The 21574-nt window shown below is 44.2% G+C and overlaps 2 protein-coding genes across 3 annotated transcripts; both read right to left on the reverse strand.

Moving 5' to 3' along the window:
• Positions 1-3376: 3376 nt before the first annotated feature.
• kcnj2a (potassium inwardly rectifying channel subfamily J member 2a) lies at positions 3377-8563 on the reverse strand. Of its 2 annotated transcripts, none has more exons than XM_069723368.1 (2): positions 8373-8563; positions 3377-6574 (listed from the first exon to the last, which is right to left on the reverse strand). In XM_069723368.1, exon 2 carries the CDS (start codon positions 6353-6355, stop codon positions 5072-5074), a length of 1284 nt encoding a protein of 427 aa, XP_069579469.1. In that variant the 5' UTR covers positions 6356-6574; positions 8373-8563; the 3' UTR covers positions 3377-5071. The 2 variants fall into 2 exon arrangements, with proteins under 2 accessions (XP_069579469.1, XP_069579468.1); XM_069723367.1 differs by having other exon boundaries at positions 3377-6577.
• Positions 8564-12007: 3444 nt separating this feature from the next.
• kcnj16a (potassium inwardly rectifying channel subfamily J member 16a) lies at positions 12008-14077 on the reverse strand. Its single transcript, XM_069723365.1, has one exon. It carries the CDS (start codon positions 14075-14077, stop codon positions 12800-12802), a length of 1278 nt encoding a protein of 425 aa, XP_069579466.1. The 3' UTR covers positions 12008-12799.
• Positions 14078-21574: the final 7497 nt, after the last annotated feature.

A 21574-nucleotide genomic window follows, 5' to 3' on the forward strand; every position in this document is an offset into this window, starting at 1 on the left:
TGGTCTCCGACGGCGACAGCGTTTGGCGTCGCATCAAAGACGGCTTCGGCTGCAGCTGGCGGCGCTTCAAAGTGAAGCTGCAGCGAGAGGCGGCGAGGTCGGTTCAGGTCCGCTGGACGGCCGGCTCGGCGGAAAATTCCAGTGTCTCTGTAGGCCGGCGGGATTCACTGTCATCTACTGAACTACTGAGTGAACTCAGGAGTTCCTGGAACTCACAGTCCTGCCAATCACACATTTGTGGTGTTTGTTACTTTAACTTATTAAATATTATATATTCAAATAACCCGCTCAAACAGTGTGTGTATACATGAATGTAAAATGTTTAACCCTTTCCATCTTGGAAGTCCTTCCTCAGGGACCAACCTGTGTTTGTTACTGAAAGCTGACTTCAGGAAAGGTTCTGTTCCAGACGAGGATCTGGCCTGAGAGTCGAGTGCTCTGTACGCCCACCTTCCACCCCGACCTCCTCCCGCTGACACACGCAGACACAGTTCATCAGCGTAACACTTTATTCATTCATAAATGTGGTAACAAGCAATCACTGTCTGGAATATGTTTAGAGGAAATATACTGGTCCAGTTGTCTTTGGATCAAAGTTTGAACGGTCGTGTTCAGTAACTTTTTTGAATGTTGTAACGCAGCAGGTAAACACCGAGCTGTATGTTTGAAGTTAACATTACCATGTGACATTATTATGATCAAAAGCGTTTAAAGCCACTTGAGTTTCTTCTCCCGGTGTCCTAACGTGGTTCTGGATGAGTTCAGACTCCAGCTGATTGTATCTGACCTCCTTCACTTCCCCGCTTCACCTCTCACTTCCTTTTGTTGTGGATTGTTTTGCGTACGCGGGAGGAAAGAGATTTTTCCAGCTGACGGTATGAAACTGCCGCAACGAGCGTTATACGGTTCTGCTACAGGAAAGTCGGTCCAACCGGGTCGTAACTCCAAACCCTGCTCACCTGGCCGAGCCGAGGCGAGTCGGCGGGTTTCGTCTGGCCTGGCGGGGGTCCGTGTGAAGCAGGAAGACTCTGCTTCGGCCACAGACAAAACACAGAGAGGATCACAGGTCCGGACGACAGCCCAGTCCGTTTGAACGTCAGGTTCCCAGAAGCCTCGATGAAAGCCGGGGGGTTCCGGTTATAGTTCAGCGGCTCGGATTGTGTTTGTGTTGCGCGTCCGAGCTTTTCTTACCGCTGCATTGTTGTTTACGGGCCGAACACGACTCAGTGAGCTGCAGAACAACACAAATAAATAGTGATAAAAAAAAGTCAGCTGTTTGGATACTTGATATCTCAGGAGTTTAGGCAGAAATAATGGAAGCCGGCCTAACGTTTACCTTTGGATGTTTGCTCCCTGATACACAGTGTTATTGTTTTCATAAACAAGGGAGCGGGTCGAGCTGCACAATAGGAGCCCCCGACGTTCACCTTCAGCGCCGTTCGCCCGCTCAGTGCTCAACAATGTGCCACTATTCTTCCTCCTGGACAGGAAGTAACCTCAATGTGCCTTTCCTGGTCGCAACTTGAAATTAATAATCCAATAAATAAATGCAATATTAAATGGTGTGACCGGAAAGGAAATCCTTACTTTCCCACCAGCGTCGCCCTTCAGGGACGGAGCGCTGCCAAAAAAAAACCCGCTTTGTTTACAAAATAAATAAATAAAATGAGTTTCTTCTCCTCCAACTTATTGTATTCATACTTTTTTTTCCCCAAAAAATTTATATATTTTTCAGTTCAGTGCTGCACGGCGCTGTCTGTTGTGGATCAACACATGAAATGTGATTAGAAATTAGAGGAAATATGAAACTCGGCTCCTGATTACAACAAACAAGTGAAACAACTCTGACTCGTTCTCTCTTCTTCAACATGATCAAGATGAAACATACTCTCACCGCTTTATGGCAGATGAATGGATCTCTCACACACACACACACACACACACACACACACACACACACACACACACACACACACACACACACACACACACACACACACACACACACACACACACAAGCAGAATTTTCCATTGACTTCATGTGACATCCTTTTTATTTCTGTGCTGATAAAACTGGCAGGTTTGAGGAAGAGAAAACAAAATGTCACCAGCAGGAAGAAATCGGTTTCCTCTTTCCTTTTAACTTGAACTTTTAAATCCACTTATTGATTGGTGACAGCGTCTCGGTCGAGATGTGCCGGTTCTGGATGGATTCACCGCTGAGAAACAAACAGTACAGATGTTTTTTTTTTTTTTTAAAGATGAGAGACGTGATGGAGGACAGGATGAAGGATGAGGAAGAGGAAAGACGGGGCCGCTGGTCAGTGTTGCAGAACGCCTAAAATCCAGGTGGTCAAATACTTTCAGATACCACATTTCAGAAGGAAATATTCTACTTTTTAGTCCTTTTATTTAATGATTTAGGGTCATAACGTTTGTTAGGAAAACTATTTCAATGAGTGATCTCCATAAACATCAGACTTTGGACCATATTCTTGTTCAAAGCACCATTTCCGAACAGAGGTTTTACACATTACTAATTGATTCTCAACTTTCTTCCATGAATTCATCCTTTCAACAGAAATAATCAGTTTTGGTTTTATTGAAAGTAAAACTTTAAAAATGATATTGATGCTCTCATGTGAAACATGTTTTCGACACTTTCTGGTATTCATTTCTTGTTTAGATTTATCTAAAGTATGAGCTCTTTAATAGTCTATAATGTCTTTGAATTGAAATTTTAATATGTAACTTAAACAGACCATTTCCTGACCTGATGTGTCAGAAAGGTTTTTACTAGCTAAGTCTGATCTTCATCAGGAGGAACTTTGTACATTTAGCTGTGAAATATTGTGCCATAAATGTGTAAGATTATTTTTTTTGTTTGCTCCTTTGCTCTCGTTACTCAGTTAAAGGTTTGCTACGTAACTCTTTGATCTTTTTGGTAAGTAAAAACATAAAAACTACACTATGAAATTCTCCAATACAATTAAAAGTCCTGATTTTACTTTAGCATTCAGGTCATTAATCTGTAAAGATGCAGCATGTTATTAGTATGTAAAAGCTTTATTTTTAGTCACTACAGTTATTAAGTAAATGTAGTGGAGTAAAACTATGAAGTAGCAAAAAATGGGAAGAGTGAAGTATCTCAATATTGTACAAAAAAAAAGTACCTTAACTGAGTAAATATGGCTCGTTATTGGGCGTTAATCTTCCATATAAGTGTGACAGTAGAATATAGGGAGCTCAAAATACTGGAAGAGATATGTGTAAAACTTTATTAATAAGATAAATAGTCTCATTTTAACCCTCATCACTTCCGGTTTATCCCATTTTAAAAGCACTGATTCATTCACGAGAAGCGACACAGGCCGACTGATCGTCCACTGACCTTTTATTGAAAAAAGAACAATATAATATCATGTACAATAATAATAATAATAATAATATTAATACAAAAATCTGTACATTCCGTGGTTTTTGCAGTACATTTGGAAGACTGATACAAAAGAACTGCAAGAGGGAGGGAGGTATTTACAGGTGTCGGGTCGATGCAGCCGAGCGGCTTTCCGTCTGCGTTTCTAAAACCAAACAAAGAGGATATAATGATTCGTATTGATGCGAACTGCTGAGCGGGACGCGTCGTCTCCCACGGTTACAGTACACATGGCTTTCAACTGTTTTACAATCTTACATTCTCCGAGAAAACAATGAGCAGAGAATAAAAACTCAAGTAGTCTGTGTATATGATTATTTATTTTTTTTAACATGAGATTTTCCTCCGTCATCTCATACTTGGTCATGTTTTGAAACCTTTACAGCAGCTTTGGCTTCGTAAAATCAGCTGTTTGGTTCAAGTTGACGTCTAAAAATCAATCCGAACATTTATTGGCCCGTTAACTGAATCATTGTTTTGGTTCAGCAAACTCTTGAATTCTTATTTAAATGATTTACACATCGTCACTTTCCCCATGTTGAACTTTCCAGATTGAGGCTTGATGAAGTGGCTCAAGATAACAACAATCAACATAAAAGATAAAACTGTACACACACGTTCTTGAAAAACAAACCTTATTAAAACTCCCTAAACACTACTTCTCTGTACCAGATCTAATCAGGTGTTATTTTTAAGAAACACATAACTATGATAATAATACTCTTTGGCATTTTTTTTTATTTTTTTATCAATCATAAAAAAAAGAAAAGAAGAAGAAGAAGCAACATCGTAGCAGCACTTTTAAGAACATTCAGATTCTCACATCATCCCGGTCTCAGTTTAAATCAGTGATTCCTGTCAGTGTGATGTCGTTAATACTCCCCTGCTCCGATCTCCACGTCAGCAGGCATGTTTCTGTCGGTCTGACCAGCTTTTTCAAACCGTCTCTCAGACCAATTACTGCAGAGGAAAAAAATAAACCTCTCTGGGAGAGAGGGGGGGGGGGGATCAGTGCTGTCAAGTCGAAATAAAAGTTCTCGATAAGTTGTGTTTTATTGCCTCCGGCGATGTCTGTGGTGAGACCAGCTCGTGAACAAATACTCGTACCTTCTTTGTTCCAGACATCCGCCTCCTTCAACTCTTTTGGTTCTACGTGAAAATTAAAACATCTTTTTAGCCCCCCTCCCCCCGAGCGGTTTATTTTTTTTTTGCGTAACTTCACCACGATTTTCTAGCAGCAACTATATAAAAATAAAATAAAACAGCTTTCTGAAAGCACCTCGTTCCTGCTGGACCGACCGACCGAGACATGCCTGCAAGGTTTCAAGTCACCACGACGACCTCCTTCCTCTTTGCAGCCGCCGGACACTGAGCACACATTCATGGGGACTCGTGGAGAATTCATTCTGCAATATGCACGTGCTTCATAGTGCTGTGTTTTGTCATACTGTATGTCGTCAAAGTTCAGAGACTCTTTACATACAAAGTCTTAAAAACCTTTGCCGCTTCCCACAGCAGTACCGTTCGGCTCGTCCTCTGCCCAAAGCCCGGCTCGGCTCGTCGTGCCTTTTCAGAGCAGAGCGGAGATTTTTTTTTTTCAGAAAATCTCTCCTTTGAGGTCTGAGGTCTGAACAGTCATATTTCGGACTCCCGTCTCAGAGGCCGCGGCTCCAGCGGCACGGTGGCCTGGCTGTGCTCCGTCTCCGAGATGTTGTCCGTCTGGGTGCCGTCGGGCCCAACGCTGCCCCCGTTCCCCTCGTCCGTGTCCTCCTTGTTCTCCAGTGCCATCTCGTTTTCGTAGCAGAAGGAGTTGGAGTTGGAGAGGATGTATTTTTTCTCCGCCAGGTCTCTGGCGCTGCACAGCGGGGTGCTCGGCACCTCGTATGTCTTATGGAAGCGGGAGTAGTCCACCTTGTAGTAGTTCTTCTCCTCGAAGAGCACGGGCTCGAACCGGTGGCCCCAGAGGATCTCGTTGGCCACGTAGGAGCTCCGGCACTGCGTGGTCATCGCCGTCGCCTCCACCATGCCCTCCAGAATGACCACGATTTCAAACTCGGAGCTCTCCAGGTCCTGCTTGCTCATGTCGTAGAAAGGACTGTCCTCGTCGATCTCGTGGACGATGGTGATCGGGGACACCAGGAAGATGCGGTCCACTCCGCTGTCGAAGCCCACGTCTATGTCCATCTGGTCGAGGGGGATGTACTCCCCCTCCGCCGTCGTTCGGGATTTGAGAAGCTGCGCTCGCACGTGCGCCTCGACCAGGTGGCTCTTCCTCAAGTTGCCAACGCGCCACATCAGGCAGAGCTTGTTGTCCCTCATGGCCACCGTGGCGTTGTGGCTGAAAACCAGAGTTTCATTCCTCTTCTTGGGCTTTGCCATTTTTGCCATGACGGCGCCGATGATGAAGGCGTCGATGATGCAGCCCACGATGCTTTGGAAAACCACCATGAAGACGGCGACGGGACACTCGTCCGTCACGTATCGGTAGCCGTAACCGATGGTGGTCTGAGTCTCGATGGAGAAGAGGAAGGCGGCTGTGAAGCTGCTCACGTTGGAGACGCACTTCTGGCCGTTGCTTTCTAAGTCCCCGTGAAAGATGGCCACCAGCCAGAAGACGCAGCCGAAGAAGAGCCACGACAGGAGGAAGGCCAGGCAGAAGATGATGAACATCCACCTCCAGCGGATGTCCACGCACGTCGTGAAGATGTCGGCCAAGTACCGCTGACCCTTCTCGCTCACGTTGATGAACTGCACGTTGCAGTGACCGTCCTTCTTCACGAACCTGCTCTGCGGTTGGTGCCTCGTGTGCACCTTGCCCTTGCCGTTGCCGTAGCCGTTGGGTACTGCCATAGTGGCAAGCTTCATGCCGTCCTCCTCTGATGACACAATGCTGTAGCGGCTGGCTCGCACGCTTCCCATCACCTCAGTCTGGGAGGGCTGTGCTGCTTCTGCTTTGGAAAACAGTCTAAGTTTCTGGAAGAAGCGTTGGAGAAACAGTTTCGAAACACTTTCGGGGACCGACTCGGAGGAAATGGTGACAGAACGAGGCGGGCCGAAGGGACGCCTCCTCAGCCGGCGAGAGGAGGAAGAAGCGGCTCACTCCTCTTTCATCAGGCGACTGGACCTCATCAACGTCATCTGCTGCGAGAAAACAGAAGAAGTCTGTCAGAGAAAACTAGATTCCAGAAAATATCAATAACTTGTCAGAACTGATAACTTCCTCGCCGCTCGCTCGGACGTGCCTGAGAAAAACCATCAAGAACTTTATACGGCGGGTCGGAGAAGCTCGTCTCCCTCCGTGCCAACAATATTTCATCCAGTTATGACCAACAACAACAGTGATATTTAACCCCGATCCGACATTTCAACTTCCACTGAGAGAGGCCACACAGTAATCACACTCAGGTCCCGTTTTTGGCCATTTACAAAGTCGACTTATTTTCCTTGGCCGAGCCTCGCTGACCTGATCGCTTCTCACTGGATTGTGGGTTACAGCGTTTCTATGGGATCTCATGCACGGCCGCTTTTGCACCACTGATGGATTATGTAAACAGTTTACACTGAGAAAGGTTAGATATGCAGATCATTTTCACTCGCTGTCGTCTTTTGAATAATAGACAGCAAAAAGAAGAGATTGCACAATAAGATCCAGGATTTAAACTCTTAGTCTTAGTGCTCATTGGTGCATTATTAATATAGTTTAATCAGAATTCGCCTTTTAGAAACTTTTAGATCCATAATTATTATATTAACTGTCAAGTAACAGCTGCAGTTTTGCCGTCACGTCTGCAGAATGAAAGCAGGTTGGAGATGACATGGCTTCGGTCTCTGGGTTTGTGTACGAGTCTGTTATCTCAAAGAATCTTTCGGGGAAAGTGCGAGCTCCGTCTTTGGATGCACAGCTTGTTGACTCTCAGAAAGCCCTCCGGGGACTTCTTCTTCTCTGCTGCAATAATGGCCGCCCCGGGAGGATTCTCCCAGCACAAACTAAAACACCTCTCATTAGTTTTTAGTTTTTTTGCTGTCCTGGCAACAGAGTCTAAATCGACCTGCCGCGTTGCGTTGTATTTTTTTGAGGGTTAAAAGATGAGCAGAAAGTTCTCCAGCTACAGTTTTAAACACGGGATATAAGTTTAACCACGGCCGAGTGCACTTGTAGTTTCACAATGACGATGTAAAACCGTATGATGCAATTCAGTCTGTGGTGCTTTTACATAGATTAATGGCACAGCTGGGTAAAGTTCAGTCTCATATTTCATGCACTGTTGATCCTGCATTGTTCACCTCTGTGATCTTTTTCCTCAGATGATGTCTGATGTGGGAATATTTCAAAAAACACTGATGCATTTGCTTCACATTTATTTCAAGCAGCCAAAATGTTACTTTTGTTTTCTAATAGATTTTGTAAAAAAAAAAAAAAAAAAAAAAAAAAAATTTTTTTTTTTACAAAACTCCCGAAATAACAATAATAATCAGAAGTGTTATTGAATTATTAAAGTTGTTCAGTCTTTAAACAGCAGGTCTGTCCTCCAGAGTCTCAGAGCTGCTCTCGGTATGCAACAAATGCCAGCGACAAATGTTAACAGGTGCGGGAGAAAAAGGGAGCTGACTTCTGATGCAATCACACACACACACACACACACACACACACACACACACACACACACACACACACACACACACACACACGTTTTAATTCCCAGTCAGTCCATCAGAAATCCGGATTTATCTTTAAAACCCTTAAAATATGAAGCGAGACCGAATGAGCTGATAAACTCGCAAGTCGGTGCGTCACGGAGAATAAAGTTTGGAGCATCAAAGCCAAAAGAAAACATTTCTGACACGTGAAACACTGATTCAAGCATCACATTCATATGAAAGCACGAGAGGGCTTCAGCTCTCTGAAAGAAGCGCGTGAAAGGCAGGTTTCCTCTACCTGTTGCTCATCTGCGGACCGGTCGGACTCAAGTTTGGTGAAATATAATCCAGGCGGGTTGTTTGTTGTTGTTTGTTGTTGTTTGTTTTTTGCGGCCTCTGTTATCCTCAGCGTCGTCTCCGCGCGCTTGTTATATTTTTATTTTGGCCTCAGCGAGATGAAGTACGAAACTCCCCTCATGTCTCTGGAGGACCGGTCTCTGTAATGTGCTTCACGTTGAGTTCCCCCAAAGCGGTTTTAAACAGCACGCACCGGCAAGGCCCGCCCCCCTCCTCCGCGCCCAGCCAATGGGAAGGAGGCTGGAGGTGGAGGAGGAGGGGGGGGGGGGGCACTCCGAGAAACTGCCTCAATTATTCAGGGTTTCTGTGTCATTTCATGTGTTTGACTGATGCGACTGATGTGAAACACAAACATGGAAGTGAAGGAGAGCAGTGTGACACTAATTGACCGAGGACACGTTAAATCTCAATTAGGAGGTAAAAAAAACAAAAAAATTAGAGGAGAGAAGTTTAAAAACAAAATATGAGACGAAGTAAAGGACAGAAAAGGCTTTAATATTCTTTAATTCTTCCATTTATATAATATAATACATTTATAACAAACACGCGGCTGGAGGAAATGCATGAAAAGTTGGCCAGCTCTGCAAAAAAATAAAAAATAAAAGTTGAAATTACCAGAACGTTTTTACCGAATAGAAAAAAAAAATTAGCAGCAAATTTGACCCCTGGTGACACAAAAATAGAAGAAAATCTGTTTATTTATTTCCTCCAGAAATCCTCAGTGTTGTGACGTCCCACCTGCGCCTGTCTGCCTCACCGGCGTGATGTCCGTTGTTTTCATACATCTTTATTTTTTTTAACGTGGGTATGGAAAATGTGTTCTGTCTGGAAAGAATGACTCACTCAATAAAAGGCCTACATGCCTGTATTATGATATGACTGTCTTTCTCCACTGAGCTATCGAGTTGCTTCGGATGTTTAGACTGTTGCATCTGTTGCCCTATAATTTTAGGTCGGTGCTGTGTTCGCCGTGTTGTCTTAAAGCCATCGACTAAATCACTCTTCCTGCTCACTAATTCACAATAAACATTAACCCACAACTCCCGTGTTTTTTCACGAAAGGCCTTTGAACTGCTCGTTTTTCTTTTTTTTTCCTCGCCGGTTTTTATTTTTAGTGCCGGTTTATTTATAGCAGCACATATATATTTAGCCCAAAACCACCTGTGTGTCAGTGAACTGTGTGTGTGTGTGTGTGTGTGTTTGATTTCCATGCCCAATTTCCAGCAATAAAGAGAGCGATGCATGCGGCGGCCGGCTCAGTGCTGCGTGTGGACCACAAGGTGGAGAGCTGGAGGCTGCACGGGAAAGGAAGCGGTGATTATTGAGCTGTGCAGTGAGAGCAAAACGGAGGAAGAAACTCAGCGTGACCTCTGGATGAAGCTGCGGCATCCAGAGGATCCAGGAGGAAATATGTAAACATGGTGGAAATATCATGTTTAACAGTAATGATTAGATCAATAAAGACGGAAATAAATGGTTATTTTAAGAGGCTGATAGAGTTGTGGTTGAGAAAGCCTTTCTGTCTGTGCAGCTTCTCTTTGTCGACCGGTCGTCTTGTTAATGTTTAGTTAAAAACTCCCAGAAGAGCTCTGCAGTTTGAGGACTGACAGATGTGCAAAACTACTAACTACAACTGCGCTGTGGAAGATTGTTGATGGGTTTTTTTTGTCGGGAATCATCCAACAAGATATGATGCTGGTTTGCCGATCTTTAGAGCTGCTGATTTTGTTCCTGCTGGCCAGAAACAGACAAGCTGTTTGACTGCTTCTTCTGTTTTTTGTCTTTTAACAGCTGCTGCCTGTAGTTTCACATTCAACACACCGATATGAGAATTATCGATCTTCTCATCCAACTCTTTCTTCTGCTATTCTGCATCTCTGTGGCTGAAGTTTATTGACGTTTAGGGAACTAAAACGTTCTTCCTGAAGGTCCTCTGAGCCCAGATTTCCTTCTGTCCTCCAGCAGTCTGTTTTAGAGGCTAATTACATAATGAATAAGGTAGATTTCCTCACAGTGCATCTTTACTCTGAGTAATGGCTGCAGCTGCAGACATCAGATGTGTATTGTGGGCTGTCAATCAGAGTCTGGTCCCGAACCAGGAGGAAGATGGAGGTGGAAATATTGTGTCTGATAGGTTGAAGGTTTGGGACGGCGTCCGGTGGTCCAGCTCTCTGTGGACGGACCGGTCGAGGACGAGATGGTGGATTCAGATGAGCTGACGTTGAGCTGCTGAGCTTCGTTTGTTTTGGCCGTGGCTGCTCTTCATTTCCTTTCTGCTGAAACACTAATGTTTCCTCCTCTTTGTCTTTTGTAGGATCTTCATCACGAACACCGAGACTTCCAGATGACTTTGAAGGTAGAGTAATGCAGTTTTTCTCCCACTCTTCTTCCTGCACTGTTTTCTGTTTATTGTTGTCATTTCCTACTTTTTTTTTTTTTGCTGCATCCTAAAGACAAAGTTAATAATGTAATCGTTTTAAAATATATTTATCCTCCTAATTACTTTATAACTGTTGCATGCGTCCTGAATCAGAAGAACTCGGAGGGTAATCATTGATGTGGTGACGTGATCGGAGGTCTGCTAAAGGGTCTTTTATTTTGAAAAGTGACTGGATGCTCTGTGCTTTCCTCTATCTGACTTCCTGCCGATCTGGGACGCTGCTGACACGCACACAACACACACCCTGACACACACACACACTCAGTACACACACACCCTGACACACACACACTCAGTACACACACACCCTGACACACATACACTCAGTATACACACACCCTGACACACACACACTCAGTATACACACACCCTGACACACACATACACTCAGTATACACACACCCTGACACACACATACACTCAGTATACACACACCCTGACACACACACTCAGTATACACACACCCTGACACACACACACTCAGTATACACACACCCTGACGCACACTCAGGGATACACACTCCCTGACGCACACTCAGGGATACACACTCCCTGACGCACACTCAGGGATACACACTCCCTGACGCACACTCAGGGATACACACACACACACAAGCTGGAAGCAGGCGTGTCACGGTGTCAGGCCCGTCGTGCGGTGCTGCGAATCCTCAGATGGACCTCCAGAACATCCAGTTGGTTTGATGAGCAGATGATAATCAGAGCATCAGGTTTAAATCGACGTTGTCGTGATCTCGTGGTCTGAATAACATCACGATGCTCAGATTGATCTATTCTGGACAGATGAGAAGAACAATAGATGTTTTTAATGGGATTACACTTCAGTGCAAATCAAAGACAGCAGCGTCTGCTTCCTTTTCTCTGTCTGCTTGCTCCACATCAAAGTGAGCTTTTTCCGGTCCAGAACCAGAACCAGAACCGTGACACACTCATGATGATCAGTGAGAGTCAAACCAAACATTTAAAACATCACTTTATTGAAGTTGTTTACACGGATGTTGTCTTACATCGTTTTCATTCACAATCTGAGTTTGAACTGCATCGAGTTTGATCCTCCAGATCTTATGTTCATGAAATATCTGTAGAATAAAATGTGTCACTTACAAAACCAGACGAGCTTCATCTCAAATACGTTCTTTTATTTTTAATGTGAGCTGGTTTGATGAACTGATTAATTACTAACCAACAGAGATTATTCCACCACCACAACCATAAAACAAACTAAACATTTTCCATGTGTTTTGTATAAACCGACATTTTTGTTGTCGCCTTGATAACTTCTGTTTTTTTTTTTTTTACTATCAGCAGTGACATCTTTTTTTCGTGTAAAATGAAGAGAGCGTTGTTTAAGATAAATACGCCGCAAAGGTTAATTTAGTGGCTGTTCTGCAGCATCTCAATATCCAATCATAGATGTTTACATTTCCTTTTTTTTTTTTTTTTAAAGACTTTTAATCTTCCTTTTAGCTTCTCATGCGGGCACTTTGGCTTCAGTAAACATGATACAACAGAACGAACTGCAGGAAACCAGCAACTCTGGTGAAACCGGTGGTGAAAGCCCTGCACCCCCTTCAGCACGGCACGATCTCTGGAAGCAACCAAAGAGGAAAACAAGTACATATTCTATAGCCAGGGTAGCTTCATTTTCCACAAAAAAGAAATTAAAAATTGTGTAATGTTTTGAAACCCACAGCTAAGGATCTGTTCGTGGCCTTTAAACAGCTTTAATAGGAGTAAATGGGAGCCTACGAGTGCTGCTCAAAAGACAGATATTAGTTGAGTAACAAATCACGTTTAAAAAAAACTCAGACATCATTATGACGGTAAATGAGATGCCCTCAGTTTTCCTCCTCAACTGTGGTTCTTCTGAAGAAGCATGTCTGAAAGAATCTCCCTCCTCGGCTCGGCTTCTATATTTGTGCACTCGTGAGGTCGTTGGGCAGAGTCAGAGCGTCCCGGTGTTGTCCGTCCTGCGGAGACGTGGAGACCGTCGGCTCGGGGCGACCGTCGCTCACCAGCTCCACCGTCACCGTCGGAGGCGCCAGGAAGTGTTCGGGATTATTTTGCGGCCGTGACCGCGGAGAGTGCCGCGGGGAACATCTGGGGGAGGGTCGAGGCGAACATCTGGGGGAGTGTCGCGGTGAGTGTCGAGGCGAAGGCCGCAGCTGCTTCTTGTGCTCGTAGTCCTCGGCGCTGACCTCGGGCACCAGCACCTTGGCGGTGTGGTTGAACAAGGTGTAGTCCACCCGGTAGTTCCTCCGGCTCACCCGGATCATCTCCTGGAACAGCTGGCCCCACAGGATCTCGGCCGGGGTGTACGAGGTCCGGGTCTGATGCAGGATACCGGTGGAGTCGTCCGTGTAGGTGAACGACACCACCAGCTCGAAGTCGGCCTTCCGCAGGCCCACCAGGCTCATGTTGTACAACGGGCTGCCGGGCTCCATCCGGTGGAAGATGGTGGTGGGCGTGACCAGGATGACGTCCCTCTGCTGGATCACCAGGTCTTCGTAGGTCACGTCCACCTTCCCCGTGGCGTGCACCGTGGAGCGGACCACCTGGGCGCGGGCCGTCCCCTCCACCAGGTGGTGTCGGCGGAAGTCGCCGACCCTCCAGGACAGACACAGGAAGCCGTCGCGCAGGTTGATGACCGCACAGTTGCTGAAGCCCACCGTCTGCGCCCGCTTCCTGGCCGACGCCATCTTGGCGACGACGATCCCGATGACGAAGGTGTCGATGAAGCAGCTGATGACGTCCTGCACGGTGACCACGATGATGGCGATCATGCAGTTCTCCGACATCCCTCTGAAGCCGTAGCCGATGGTGGTCTGGGTCTCCAGTGAGAACAGGAAGGCGGCCGTGAAGCTGTGCACCTCGTACACGCAGGGGTCGTTGCGCTGGTCCTTGACGTCTCCGTGGGCGAGAGCGATGACCCAGTAGAGGATGCCGAAGAAGAGCCAGGACAGGATGTAGGACAGGGCGAAGATGAGGAACATCACCCTCCACCGGATCTCCACCAGCGTGGTGAAGATGTCGGTCACGAACAGCAGCCACTCCTCGGGAACGTGGCGGAACACCACGTTGCAGCTGCCTTCCTTTCGCACGTAGCGGTGCTTCTTCGGCCGAGGCCCATTTTCAGTGTTCACGCCGATGCCGTCGGCGGGGCTCACAGATGTGTATTGTTTATGCATCTTCCACAGTCTGCAGGGAAGACGACAAAAAAGATGTTTATTTATTTCACCCATCGGAGCGATGCTGTGAATATCACACCGTAAAGCTTCATGTGTTCATCCACTCCTTTGCTTTCTGCTACAATGTCTTTTTTTCTTTTTAAATCCTGCCATCGGGGGGCGGCACATTTGGACATTTGTAGATTCTACGAAAAAACATCTTTTAGTCCGTCAACAGTCACGTTGTTCTGGGGTTTTTTCACTGGTAGTTTTATTTCAGAGTTTATGCTTGGTGAGTTTAACAGCGTGTCTGAGAAACCAGAGCGGCGACGTTAAGTCGGTTAACCATTAAATCCTTCGGCAACTAATGTAATAATGTCATAATGTCATAATTAATAATTAAGGTGCAAACGTTTTCCGGTCCGATGCTCTCGAATGGGAGAAATTGTTGCTTTTCTTGGTCTGGCACCACTGTAAACTGTAGATTTTGGGGTTTGTTGGCTGGATGAATGAAGGATTCCAGGATGTTTGTCATCAGCATATTGATTATTATTATTGTATTCATTTGTTTTGATAATTGATCGTAAAAATAACTAATTGCTAATTTGTTGGAGTCACAGTTTTTAATATTACCTCCGAGATATTTGGGTCGGTGTCCATCTCTCCTTCTTTGTAATTTTCCTTCCCTTCCTAACATTTATCAGTTTGGACTGAGAGCTGAGCGGTTTGTGGTTTTGTCAGTTGAACCGACTCAAACCTTTGCCTGAGACGAGGTTCTTGGAGAACTGCAGGTCGGCGCAGACCGAACACTCGCTCACCCAAATCAGGACGCATAGTTCCACAAATGTTACACAGAAATCCAGATTGTTGACGTGCTTTTAATTCAAGCTAAAAGAAGCTCAACGCTGCCGTTTTGCTGACGCATTACTTTTAAGTAATATAAACAGAATTCAGTGCCTCCGGTGAGTTACAGCTGTATTTTTCTGTTTTCACCGTTGATAAAGTAAATTTTGTGCCTATTGAAGCAGCAGAACTGATATAAATCTTGATATGTGAATAAATCCCTCATAGATCATCCTGAATATCCTAAAAGTCACTTCCACAGTCACTCAAACAGAAAGCGGCCGTTCACCTCAACCAGCCGTGCCCAGTTTCCAGCTTTTCTTTTCTTTCCAGCCGCTGTTGTTGGAGGAAAACGATTAAAGAGTCTTCCATGTATCAAAAACATGGACTGATGGCTGGAAATCTCCAACCTCCCGCTCACCCTCCTGTAACATCTAATACAAATACATAACGAGCTGCACTTTGTTGACAACAAGAACAACTGACGAGGGAAAAAAGGTTGCTTTTTTGGTCTTTTGTTTATTTTTTCCATTATGGCTTTTAATGTCATTCACATGTTTTCTTTCATATTTTCTCTCTCATTCAGTTTTCGTTTTTTGTTTTTTTTGTGTTCATCTGGAGGTTTCTATTTTTAAGATAGCAATCTGGGAATGTTTACCATGTATGATTCTCTTTTTCCTGCCTCTTTGTACTGTGTCAATACATTTAATCATAATGGGGCAGTTGCCTGGAGACACAAAACCCATCGCAACAGTCCTCACTGGGCTGCCTACTGTTTTTCTGTCCGCCGCCCCGTGTTACTGATTCGGGTTTTATAAACCAATTACACTTGAGGTGATGCAATTAACTGCATCTTCAGATTTCATTTGGGCAGAAGTTGTAGTGGAATAAGCGCATTAAAGGTTTATTTTCTACTTTTATCAATATTGGCTGATTTAAAACCAGCTAAGAAAAGATGTTTCACACTGTTTAGTGATGTCTTTTGCCAGAGTAACATCAAACTCTCTGTAAACACACAATAATATTTCCATGCAGAGGTTTGCTGTTGTCCAGAAGCAATTGGCCCCAAGACCTTTTTTTTTTTTTTTTTTTTCTGGGTGGAGGTCAGAGAGCTGTCAGGCCAATAAAGGAAGCAGCCACTGGACCGAACTGGTTTTAAGTTAGCAGGGGGAAAAATGAATGTGGAAACTGGAATGGTGTCACGGTGCGATCACGGGCAGAGGAAGGATCAATCACAGCCAAACCACTGAGAGCATCCTCTACGCCCAAAACAAATGGGGTTTGAATCACCGCTATCTGACTGAGTGAACCGGGCTCCAGTCACAGACTCCACTTTCTCCTGGCCACAGCGACCATCCCCACTGCCAGAGCATGGAGCTCACTCCATGAGCTCATAGAAATAACGTCCTATTAGCTTCCCATAATCCCCCCCTTAAATACCCCGAGATGTTGGAGGGGAGAAAAACGCAGCATCCTACGAATAACCAACAGACGCTGAGTTACTTGTTGCTTTCGTAGGTTATCAATCTGAAATCAAACCTGCAGCTGCATCATCTTTAGAAGAGTAAAATAAAGTCATGTGGTAACATCCAGATGTTCCAGTGGTTGTTGTCAGAAACTCTGTAACTATAATTTCATTTTAGTGCTGCAAAAAATCTGCAGCTACCACTTTGGTTCAGATGGAGATATCTGAACAACTTTTAGACTGGTTGTAATGGAAGTTTTGTGTAAAGACACTCATGGTCCGCAGAGGATGAATCCTTCTGAGATATCGTGACCATTCCTCTCCTCGGCCTATCGGGTCAAATTTGTCACTTGCAGAGTAAAATATTTGGACATTTGCTTTATAGGTTTTCACCATTCATGGTCCTCAGAGGATGAACCAAACTTCATCTCAGTGATCCCCTCACAGTTCCTCCAGTGGCCTTAGCAGATCAAAGTTATCAAGTAAAAAAAAACAAAAAAAAAACAATCACGTGCTCCATTCATGGTCCACAGAGGATGAACCCTAGTCTCTCTACCTCGGTGATGCTCTGACTTTTCATCTAGCAGCACCAGCAAATTAAAAGTGTCTCTATATATCTAAATATTGTACAGACATTCATGGTCCTCAGAAGGTAAACCCTTTTCCATCTTCTTTGGACTTTCCTGCAGCAGTACTAACAGGACAAATCAAATATTCTCACCATTTGCTTTATGGATTGACTGCTAGTGGTCCTCAGAAGATAAACCCTACTCCGTCTACCTTAGTGCTTCTCTGACTTTTCATCTAGGAGTACCAGCAGATCAAAGTATCTCGTAATGGATTGGCGTCGAAGTTTGTACAGATATTCATTGTCCTCAGAGGATGAGTCCTCATAACTTTGGTGATCCTTTTTGCGACCACAGAGTTGATATCTGGCAATTTGATTGAAATGTCTGTTGAGTCGACTTGTGAAATTTGATGCAGATGTTTTCTGTTCCCCTGAGGACAAACCGTAATAATTTGTGCAATATTTTGGTTTATTAATACTAACAAAACAGTTTGCAATACATTACGATCTTCTTTGTGGTCAGTAAATAAACTTGACCTCAAAAGGAGCAAATGATTTTCTATTAATTTGATTTCCTTTAATGTGATGTAACTGTTGTTGCCGGGATTTGGACCAAAGTAGCCCGAAGAGAATCGGACCTTGAAAATACTTTTTCAGTCGGAACTGAAAGTGTTTTTAAACGAGAGGAATTTCCACCACATGCAGCCGACTGTATTTACTGTACACGACTGTATTTACTATATGAGATCATGTTTCTCCTGGACACGATGGAAAAGCATCAGTAAACGCTCTGCTTCTGAAGTCCTTTCTAGTTTTATTTATTGTTTTCCCTGCCGTACAGTTCAGTCGGTCGTCGTGGTTCCCTGTGTGGTGCCGTTGACCCACCAGGTTCATCTGTTGTCTCCAAAATCCTCTCTGCCTTATTTATGATCTCCTGAACCTGAAACAAGCTGCTCTGTGTACAAAACAAGACAAAATCACACAGAACAAGCAACCAAAACACGCGCTGACCTTTGCCACAGAGTTTCCACTGCGCTCAGAGCGCTGATACTTTATATTTCTGAGGTTTCTCACCACCACGTTTTTTTTTTCTCCGAGTTGTCCTTTTTGTGTTCTGGAGTTCGGACTAAAAAAAAGTCCCGTCGTCCAACGTCCCGACAACACCGATCGAGGGATGAACTCTGGAAACAACTTTGCACAATTGGCTTGTTTCCGCCGCTGCTCAGGGCACTTACAACTCCATTACACGCTCACTTACTGCAGATGACAGAGTGCCATCCATCTGTGGTTCACTGGAACAGAACTGTGCACCACGGGTGGCCGGGCTCGACTCTGCCCCGGAGCTTTCTGTCACCTCTAATGACCTTCAAAAACCGCAGCGTGGCAGAACTTTTCCATCTTAACGAGTCCCTTCGTGTTGAGATCACGACGCTGGTTTTAGGACTTTTTCTAGGAAAGTGTCCGATCTGTTAAAGATATCTCTTTTTTTTTTTAATGTCCAGTAGCAAAAGGGTTTTTTAAATTTAGTTTATAGGCCACGAGGATTTCATAATATGTTTTTCCATGTTCGAGCAGCCTGTTCCTAAAAGTTAATGGTTTATTCAAGCTTCAGAGTAGCAGGTGAACCGGAGCACGTTGTTGATTTTGTTCTGCTTCATCAGAAACAGTTTAACGTTGCTTTTACAGATTTGAACACTTAACGGTACATTTCAGGAAGTTTCCATCGGTAGCTTCACTTCCTGTCGGTCTGTTCAGGGTTTGTTTTCACGCTGAAAGTAAAGATAATACTTCAGGACCTGCGTGACCTTCACAATCTCCTTTCACTGTTTTAAAGATCAATAGACACATATTTATGAAACAGTCTTTTCTGTTGTGTCAGCAGTCGGTCCGCCTCACACTTTCACATCTTTTTTTTTTCATCGTTTGTAGTAGATTATCTCCAAATTTCAAATATACCTGCAACATGAACCAGAATTAACATTTTCTCAAGATCTGGTCAGGTTTCGTAGTGAAACACGATCACGAGCTCGTACTTATCTCCGAGACCGCATCTTGTCTTGTGTTTTGTTCTGCATTGTGTTACCTGCTCTTCATACTGTAGCTCAGATTACCGATTGTTCTTCTTCACATTCTCTAAACATCGCTGGGAGACCTCCAAACAAATGCAGTAAAAATCCAGTTTACAGCTTTAATTTTCACTTCTTTATGAATCTAAAAGCAACTTTTATTCTGAAAAGTGTCTAAATATTGATACAAAATAAGACCGTACCTCCCTTTTCAGCTCGTTTCAAGATTTGACATTAAACTCCTCAGTCTGACAGTTGGGGATTTCTGATTTGTAAAGGTGAAATTAAAAGCAGCAGACGTCACTGATCGGTTCCTACCTGTTTGTTGCAGATAAACGCTGAGTCGGCTGCAGGACTGTCTGGACCCGGCTGAGAGGCTCTACGAGCAGTCACCTGCTGGAATGAGCCGGCCCGGCCGTCACTGCAAAAACTAAAGATTAACACCTCCCTTCAACATCACGTGGCGTCACCCGGCCAGGTGAGTGTTCATCCGAGTGTGTGTGTGTGTGTGTGTGTGTGTGTGTGTGTGTGTGTGTGTGTGTGTGTGTGTGTGTGTGTGTGTGTGTGTGTGTGTGTGTGTGTGTGTGTGTGTGTGTGTGTGCAGGTAAAAGTGTGTGTTGTTGGTACGAATACATGCAGGTGTTTCTTGTAAGAAAGAAATATGTAATATGACGTATTTGTCTTCAGTAATTCTCCATTTAGTTGAAGTTCAGGTAATCCAATACTTATCTGATTTATCTGAATATTGATAATTATGCATCGGACACTTGCAGCTTTTGAAACAAACCACTTTATCAAAATAAAATGAACCCTCCAATACGATTACATATTCTGCCGCTTTATTTTGAAATTACATCAGCTGTGAACCGTCACAATAAAAACAGCGTGGATGGAGAGCTGCGGGGCAAAAATTCAATGTTTGTTATGTGAAATTATATTGAATGAAAATGTAATAAATTTGTGTCCGAATAATTGAAACTTTACACTTTAAATAGTAATTTGATTGAAATTATTGTAAAAAAAAAAAAAGTCTGTTTTTCCAATTTTTTCTAAATGTTCTCTTGGTGAACTTTTAAACATTTTGTAGTCAATCTGTTCATCAACAGAAAAATGATCCAGCTTCTGAACTTTTAGCTTCATTTGCTGCTTTTCTTGCATTTGTGACATTAAACTGAATAATTTTGGGTTTCAGACAGTTTGTGGGACAAAACAAAAAGTATAACATTAGCTCGGACCTCACGATGAACGTTTCACACTATTTTCGGACACTTTAAAAAACAAACAATCATCTCATCAACAATGAGAATAATTTGAGTTTATTGCAGCGTGAAGTTTTACAAGGTTTCAGCATTCCAAAAAGAGGATTGTATGAATTTTTGTATGCCGAGAAAAAAAGTGGTACGAGTGAGCGACTGGAAAGTTTCAGCTTCACGTGAGTGACATTCGATTGTCTGTTAGTGTTTTTTTTTTTTCCCTCTTCACACCTTCAGTTACAAATTACTGAACACTGTCCCTCCTTTGAGCCTCTCTGTCTGAAAGACTTTATTCCCAACCTGAAACTCCTTAGAGAGCTCAACTCGAGTCCTTCCCCTCGTTCTTAATAACTGCTCTGCAACCGAACTCTCCTTTTTTGTTCCGCAGCCAAAAGCCTAAAAAAACTCAGGTTTCAAACACGGACCTTTAGTGCCGGTCGGGCCGAGCGTGGTTGTGGAGAGAGAAGGCTCGTGGGCCTCATATATTGTGATGATAACACGGTCCGTCCTTCTTATGTACCTACAAACAGATCTGGGACGGCTGAAACGGGAGACGGCGGTCGGGCCGGCGTGACTTTTCTCGTCATGGTGGTGTTGGTGTTTATTGTAGGAATAGTCTGGAGACGACGAACTTATTTAAGAGGCTGTAAGTTCACAGACGGCATCAGAGAGGACGGTCAGTGGATCATCGAGGACCGGCACCTCCAAGCACCGAGCAATTTAGCAGTTGGGAAGATCGTTTTCCTCAGACGAAGGCTGATATCTAAAATATGAAGACAAACTCTCCACGACTACAATTACATCATACGAGCTTCACATACAACGAAAAATTAACCTTTTCTGTAAACGGCAGCAAACACGTCCGTTCATACGGACTCTTCTCGTGCGCGCGGTAAATACGACCGCGCCTGAACGCAGCTTTAGTCTCTTCATTGATTAATTCAACTAATCAAAGTGTCATCTCCCATTTCCAATCAAAAAGCCAGTGAGTTGAGTTTCGGAGCAGTGAGAATATGACCCGTTGGTCGTGACAGGACCGAGTTTTATTTAGTTTTTGCCGCCTTCGTGCGCCTGAACTGTGGTTTCAGTGCGTCTGAGATCCTGCGGTTCAAGTCGGTCGTGAACGTCTCCTTCCAGCGCTCGCTGTGACACCACTAAATGTTCACTGGCTTTTTTTCTGCAGACCAACAAAGTCGTGCAAGTCATTTGACACCTTTTGCAAAAAAACAAATCTGCCGACTCAGAGGGCGAAGCACGTGAAATGACTCAACGGTTTTATTTTTCTAGTCGGAGCGCGGTGGGGGGTCCTCAGTAAATTCCTCT

Source organism: Brachyistius frenatus, unplaced genomic scaffold, assembly GCF_029030835.1.
Source record: "Brachyistius frenatus isolate BFR_SWC_R1_liver_20210118 unplaced genomic scaffold, ASM2903083v1 Contig_325, whole genome shotgun sequence".
NCBI classification, from domain to species: domain Eukaryota; kingdom Metazoa; phylum Chordata; class Actinopteri; family Embiotocidae; genus Brachyistius; species Brachyistius frenatus.

What these genes read in the sequence shown, in the direction of transcription:
- kcnj2a (XM_069723368.1), bottom strand. Translation starts at nt 6,355, where the DNA reads ATGGGAAGCGTGCGAGCCAGCCGCTACAGCATTGTGTCATCAGAGGAG.
- kcnj16a (XM_069723365.1), bottom strand. Translation starts at nt 14,077, where the DNA reads ATGCATAAACAATACACATCTGTGAGCCCCGCCGACGGCATCGGCGTG.